At 35.7% G+C, this 7,388-nt stretch overlaps 1 protein-coding gene across 1 annotated transcript in view; it reads right to left on the bottom strand.

Annotated features, from left to right (window-relative positions):
* LOC107732536 (CD2-associated protein-like) overlaps positions 1-7,388 on the bottom strand; it is a 61,801-nt gene that overhangs the window by 44,544 nt on the left and 9,869 nt on the right. The window contains exons 2-3 of the mRNA XM_016543893.1: positions 1,852-1,966; positions 433-593 (exon numbers count right to left, since the gene is read on the bottom strand). Of these exons, the coding sequence (XP_016399379.1) occupies positions 433-593; positions 1,852-1,966 (276 nt within the window). The remainder of the gene's footprint in view (positions 1-432; positions 594-1,851; positions 1,967-7,388) is intronic.

Here is a 7,388-nt window from a genome sequence, read left to right as displayed (position 1 = left end):
AATGAATGATATGAAATTATATAAATGATATGTATACGAATTATATAACTAAAATTAAATAACTGTAATTACAGATTTAGGTTAAATAAAGATGTCAGTCTTTATTTTTCTTCTTTTTAGGAAACAAATCAAAGAAAAAATAAACAAATTCTACTGTTCCTAACATTCTGTATGTTGCTCAAAAATAAAATATATTGTGTTCAGTGGGAAAAAAATGTTTCTTTTTTTTTTCTTTACCCAGTCAGTTTAAAAAACACATTTTAGAGCTGCAACGACAATACCGTGATACAGTGAAACCATGATATTTTTGCTTAAGGTTATCACACCGTCAAAATCTCATACCAGCCCATGCCTACTTCCATTATTTCCTTACAACACCTTACATAAAGCCAATATATTAAATTACATTTAAAAAACATTTCTTGAAATTACCTTTACAAAGTTGTCCGGGAAAACGCCTCGTTTCCCGTTGAGGTCTCCTTCCATCCATCCCTCTTCCTCAATTCGTCGCACGTTTTTGATCACATCTCCAAGCCTGAGGGTCAACTCATCTTCGTGGGCGGCTTCATACTCATACTCCACCACCACCTCAACTACAAGGGGGAGAAAACACAGTCATCGTGAGACTGTGATCTGATAAAGGCTGTTTGTGACATGATGGCACAGATATTTACGTTACTTAACAAGGAGGTAAAGTAAAACGCAACCAAGGCCTTTTCACACCAAATACAAACTGTATTTATAAAATAGTTCATCCAAAAATAAAAATCCTGTCATTATTTATATATGACTTGGCCTCGTTCTTCTCCAAAAAGCACCATAAAGGTATGACCCATTCCGAATTGTATGTTGTTAGAAGTACTGGTTAATTACTTTAATGTTTTTCTTGAAATTTTCTTTCTCACTTCTGATCATAAACATGCCTGAAACGTGTCGAAAGTTTAATGTGTTGTGGAATTTACAATATTGCTATTACAAACTCACCAGATAAACTCATGTTCTCCTTTTTATTTATTTGTTTAGTAATGTAAGTATTAATGTTAACGTTTTGTTAACGTTGTGTATAGATATAACATGAACTTCACTAGTCCAATATTCAAAGAGTGTCCTAATATAATTGGTTCTGACCTTTAAAGAGTGAATAAACACATTCCGCTAGGGATGTAACGATTCACTCATCGCGATTGGTTTAGCATCTCAACCGATTTGAATCGTCACATATTTAAATCGATTTCCAACCGGCTCGCGGTTAATCGTTACATCCCTACATTCCACACAAAGACTACAGAAGAACCGTGTGGAAAGCTAGAACTTGCCCTTTACAGCCACTATTGTTTGACCTTTTTGTTGAGCGAAAACTTCAAAATCACTGGGCCAAGGGCCAGCAGAGCACAGCCTATAAACAATGTTTTAATCAAATATAGGTTTGTTCACATGGACGAAGCCTAACAATTATCATTTTAAGAGCACTTCAAGCACTTTTTCAATGGCTTCGGAATGACCGTTTCCAAGCAAAGTGGTGTCCATCAAGTTTCAGGCAAACAAAAACAACAGTCTAAGCGATGTGCGTTTCTCTGCTACCTAATCATTACCACGGACACCCAGACACAAACATCTCCCAACCATTTCCAGAGTCTTTAGAAATTGTATCGTGTTAGACAATGCCTTAGGAAAAGCGCTAAATCTGGCTGTGAGAGTTGCATGAGTCTGAGAAGAATGTGATCAGCTGCATACGCATACAAGCACTTCTGTTGACAAAGGTTATTTACACAGCGATGCCAGAGATAGCAGAGACTTCTCATGGAAAACACAGGGAAGGGGTCAGCGTGTTTGACAGGATCTCATCCCTACCTTGTCTGGTTATGTCCGTGCACAGTATTTCTACAAACAGGTATGTGACAGTTGTAATCATCAAACGAAATTCCCTGTACAGCCCGCATATTCTGGGGAATTCTTTTGGGAGCATCTGTTGAGAGATGCAAAATAAACCATTTTAGGCCAACATGATGATGAAGAATCTGTGTTATACCTTGTTCACACTGATTTTATCAGCGTAATGTTGTTCACTTGTAGCTGCTGGATTTCCTAATGTTATCGTGGGCTGTGTAACTCATCATAGTTTTGAAAATCTGATCCCAAATGAGATGCATTGGCGGCAAAGAAATATGATCTGGTGTTGATTTGGGTTTGGACAAGGAAGAAGTTTTCTTGCTGCTAAACCTGGATGGCGTACAAATTGCAGTGAATATTACATTATAATAAAGCTGTAGCAATATAAAAATTTCACTACATGATTATTGTAGCCAGAAGAATTCACAATAATATTATTATGATATTAGGGCTGTCAGTAGATTAAAATTTTTAATCTAATTAATTACATGATGTGGCGATTAAATAAATTAATTGCATATTAAATTTGGCTGTGAAAATACCTCATAAAGGTACTTTAAAGCCATTATTGCGTTAAAGAGAAAAGTATCAAGTAGACATTACAAAAAGTAGCTTTGGAAATAAATATTTTATTTAGAGCTGTCAAAATTAGCATGTTAACGCATGCGATTAATTTTTTCAGTTTAACGCATTACAAATATTTAACGCAATTAATGCAGGGATGGAGCTAGGGTTGGCCACACCACTCACAACTGCTGCTTTTCTTGACAAGAATTGCTTTCATTTAGACGCAGAATGTCTTTACGACCACATAAAACATAAGACTTTTCAGACGTGTGACTCCAACAAGCACGGAAAAGCTACAGGTGACGAGAGAGCTCGAGTAGAACAGTGAACTGCGGGCAGATGAGATGTTGTCAGGACATATGTCAGTAAAAACTAATTTTCCTGTCCTCAGCCGTTATAGCATGCACATGCTCTTCAATTGCACAAACAAATGAAGTTGCTCGCTGGTATGACCTTATGACATTATTTGTTGTATTGTATGAGTCATATTTAAGAACATGTCTCTGAAATGCAGTGGTTTTCAGAACTGTCCTGGTCTGTAGCAGCCCAGCACCGTCTCCCTAATCTAACACACCTGATTCAGCTCATTAGTAGAGACTTTGGTAAAGAGTGGTAAAGGGTAAAGGTAAAAAAGGTAAAAAGTGAGAAAATACAATATGTGGCAGATCCACGTCATGTTCAGCAGCGGCAGCTCTTAAAGCAGCCAAAATAACCTAATAACCCACCTGCTGTGATGTCTGTTAATCAAAGAACAAAAGAAAAAAAGAGGAAATCAATAACTTTTGTGCCTTTAAGGATTCACCTATATTTAATTTAGAATTTAGTGTTTGATAACTTTATTCAATTTCTGTATATTTCCTACTTGCTGAAGGGCACAGGTAAATAGGCTATGACATTTATTATAATGGGTTTATGTGAAGATTGTTTTAAAGGTGACATATCATGAAAATCGGACTTTTCCAGGTTTTAAGTGCTATAATCAGGTCCCCGGTGCATCTACCAACCAAGGAAACGTGAAAAAGCTTAACCCAGTAACTTTGTTTTGGTAAGCCTTTTTCTGCAAGTGTCTGAGAAAACGAGCATGTCTGATTTCACTCCCTTGGTGACGTGGCAAAGGGATCTCATTATAATATTACCTCCCCTTAATCTGTAAATTTTCAACCACGGCGCTGTCATTTTGATTTCACAAGCGACAACGGTGTACCTGTTCTAATGTCATGACGAAAGTTTGAGCAAAACACGCTAACTGTTCTGTCAAAACGCATGATTTCAGCGCGATAAACATGATAATCAGAACCAAAACAGATTTTTTAGCAGGTACGAGCTGTAATGGAGCAGCGCTATTCTGGAAAAGGGGGCAGGGAGCAGTAGCTCATTTGCATTTAAAGACACAGGCCCAAAAAACAGCGTGTTTCTGCTTCCACTCAAAATAGGCATTTTCAAAATGATATAATAAATGATCTGTGGAGTATTTTGAGCTGAAACTTCACAGACACATTCTGGGGACACCAGAGACTTATATTACATATTGTAAAAAGGGGCATAATATGTCTCCTTTAAGTTAACTTAAATTAGAAGTTGTTATTTTTTTAAAAGTCTAATAAACATTAAAATTGATATCTCTCAGTTATACTGTAATGTTAAATGGCTATAGCCAATGGTTAAATATTAGGGGGAAAAAACTATTTCATAGAGACATCAGTAGTATTGGTATCAGCGATACAATCACAAAAAAGATGTCATTAAAAAAATATTAAAAATATACTGTCTTTATGTTGTTTCTGCTTTCTACTAGAAAGCAAGTCATACAGGTTGGAACGACATAAGGGTGAGTAAATGATGACAGAATTTCATTTCTGGGCAAACTATCCCTTTAATTTCATTGAGGAATTACATAAATGGCTCTCTTTATGATTGGGCCACTGGATCATTGGTTCACACGATTCATCCAAAATGCAGATTCATTTAGAAACTAATCACTACTGTGTTGTTAAGAGACACACAACAGGTCTGCTGTTTCTTTATAGGTAATATTTTCGTTGGGAAAATTGAGCAAAAATATAGAACACAATATTAGCTCCTCATTTACTGAACCCTTGTATAAAATCACATTTGCGCTCATGCTATTCAGGACAAAAACAGCACTCGTGTGATACAGCTCTCGCTGCTCGTGTGATATTGCTTATAATATGACAATATGAGACAAAAACTCATTAAGGGGCAATTTTTGCTCCAATATATTGAATTTTAGGAGCATTTACTGCATTTACAGACTACATCACACAGTGAGTTGTTGCGCTGCATCATGTTTGTCAACAGTCAACTGTATGAAATGTAAGATGATGTACAGATCTGGGTCGGGTGCGATAACTGTGTTGAAACATTTGAATCGAGTTATTTTTCCATAACTAATTACATTAACATGTTAAATTGACAGCCCTAAATGATATCTATAGAAATTCTGAAATAAATCAATAAATAAATTATGCTACTAATCAAATTTATCTTTATATTTATTTTGTGTTTTCACTTTTTTCTGTTTTATAACAGGTGGCAACTAGCTGTAAACATCATAATGGTTTTTGGATATCACGTTGTATGTGTTATATTTTAATCTTGTTTGTATGGCTGCTACCCTGGTCAGGTCTCTTTCGTAGAAGACATTTTGGTCACACTTTTGTTTTGGCACCAATTCTCACTATTAACTTCTAACTATGACTTTTGCTACTATAAATTCCTAATTCCTAATTTCCTATTTAAGAGTTAGTAAAGTAGTTGTTAAGTTTAGGTATGTGGTAGGATTAAGGGATCTAAAATATTGTCATGCAGAATAAGGCATTAATATGTTTTTTAAGTACTAATAAACAGCCAATATGCTAGTAATATGGATGTTAATAAGCAACTAGTCAAAAGTGAGAATTGGCCCTTAAAATAAAGTGCTACCGAAATGTTTGATCTCAATGGGAATTTCTGTTAATAAAAAGGTAAAATAAAACAAAAATCAAATCAAATAAAAAGATTAATAACAAAATATTTTTTTAAATCACTGTATGTTGGCAGACATAAATCATAAGTTGCATTCACACAAGGCTCTGATTCTGGAAAATACCCAGAACTACCAAATTAGATTCCGGCATCAGACCCTAGTAATATTACCAGGATAAGGAAAGCCCTAGCAGTGTGTGAATAATCAAAAAAAATCACAATATGCTAGAACAGTTTTCCAAGAAGAAGAACAATATGCTAGAACAGTTTTCCAGAAGAAGAACTTCCAAATTAACTCACTCAAAAAGTGTCTTAATCACATCGAGTACATAAAAAGTATATCTTTTATTTTGTATGCTGTGCTCTTATTGCAAAGAACACCGGTCAGTTCCGAAATGCAGAGGCTAACTGAGGTCAAGATTTTGCAAAACTGAAAGTGTGTAGTAAAACAACAATATGGCTGCTTCGTGTAGCTTGTGTATCCTATGTTTCAAGGGCAGTTTGCTGACTTAGCCTCTCTGTTTTCGCCTGCCGAAGCATTCTGATTTTAAAAAAAGCTTTGCAGAAATGGTCATAATGACATAGTTGGCCGACTTGGCATGAGTGTCAGGAGCAGATCCCAAGCCTGTGACTCTGCTTTCATTCGCTCTTATTCCCCATGCAGCCATTTAGAAAGGAAAACAGATTAGGTCATTTACTTCTCTGCGTTCTGATTGCCAAAATCTCTTAAAGCTTTGCTTAAAACACTATTCACAGTTGCCAGCTTGTGAATAACTACAGGAATATACCAGGTCAGTGAAATAACACAAAAGACTAAAGAGAGAAGGAAATAATTTCGGCCTTGAGTCCAAGAGGCATTAACGGACTGTTTAAGTTTTATCCAACAAGCAAAACAATCTTTGAAATTACCTCTCAAACTAATTTCCATAGGTGGAGCTGAACGTAGTGGCCCCTTGTTTATTCTAAACTTTAGAAACTGAAAAAGAGCTGAGAAACACAAGCGCTAGAATGCTTTCACTGTACAGTTCTTAAAATAACAGTTCATCCATTAATGAAAATTATTTTTTATTATCTGTTATTTTCACCAAATTCTTTAAAAAATAATCTTCATATAGATTTTTCTTCAGTTTGATTTGTGTTCCATAAAAAAAAAAAACAACTGCATATGGGGTTGGAACAACATGAGCAAATAATATTATTTAGTAGGGGTGGGAATCTCTAGGCACCTCACGATTCGATTCGATTCGATTCCGATTCAGAGGGCTGCGATGCGATGATAAAACGATTAACGATGCATCTTTTTTTGAAAGATGAAACGCATTTGTCCGTGTTTCACTCCGTCTCGAATTGCGCTCGCGGAAAGCGCTTGAGAAACAGTGTCTCTTCCGCGGTACGCTTTCAACTCGTTTTTTTAGTCTCGAGCAAGACTATACGACATTCACATTACATGATTTGACTGTTTTTTTACGTAGAAAGGGCGACAGCGCACCTAATTAAAAGAAATGATCATTCATGTTTTCATAACCGCTGACCAAATTCAAAAACAAAACTAAAATTAAATCATCTTTGAGAGCAAGGGGGCCCCCTGGTGTTTCGGGGGCCCTACGCAGCTTGCGTATTTTGCGTATAGGGAGGATCGGCTCTGGACACAACTTGCATATAGTGTGGATATTGAAATTAAGTATAAAAAAAAAAGTGCTGTCATAATACAGTATAACAGGTTTAATAACTTTTTTCTTATAACAAAAATAACTGAACATTTAAATGCAATAAAGCAATACAGAAAAATGTATAAAGTTAAAAGTTTTACACAGATTAAAGCGCAAAAGAACTATAAAGACCAATAGGTATCACTTTACAATAAGACCTCATTAGTTAACCTTAGTTAATCAGAATCAGAATCAGAAGAGCTTTATTACCAAGTATGTTTACACACACAAGGAATT

Source organism: Sinocyclocheilus rhinocerous, unplaced genomic scaffold (assembly GCF_001515625.1).
Source record: "Sinocyclocheilus rhinocerous isolate Xijiao unplaced genomic scaffold, SAMN03320098_v1.1 scaffold640, whole genome shotgun sequence".
NCBI classification, from domain to species: domain Eukaryota; kingdom Metazoa; phylum Chordata; class Actinopteri; order Cypriniformes; family Cyprinidae; genus Sinocyclocheilus; species Sinocyclocheilus rhinocerous.
This window is presented reverse-complemented; position numbering and strand designations above follow the sequence as displayed.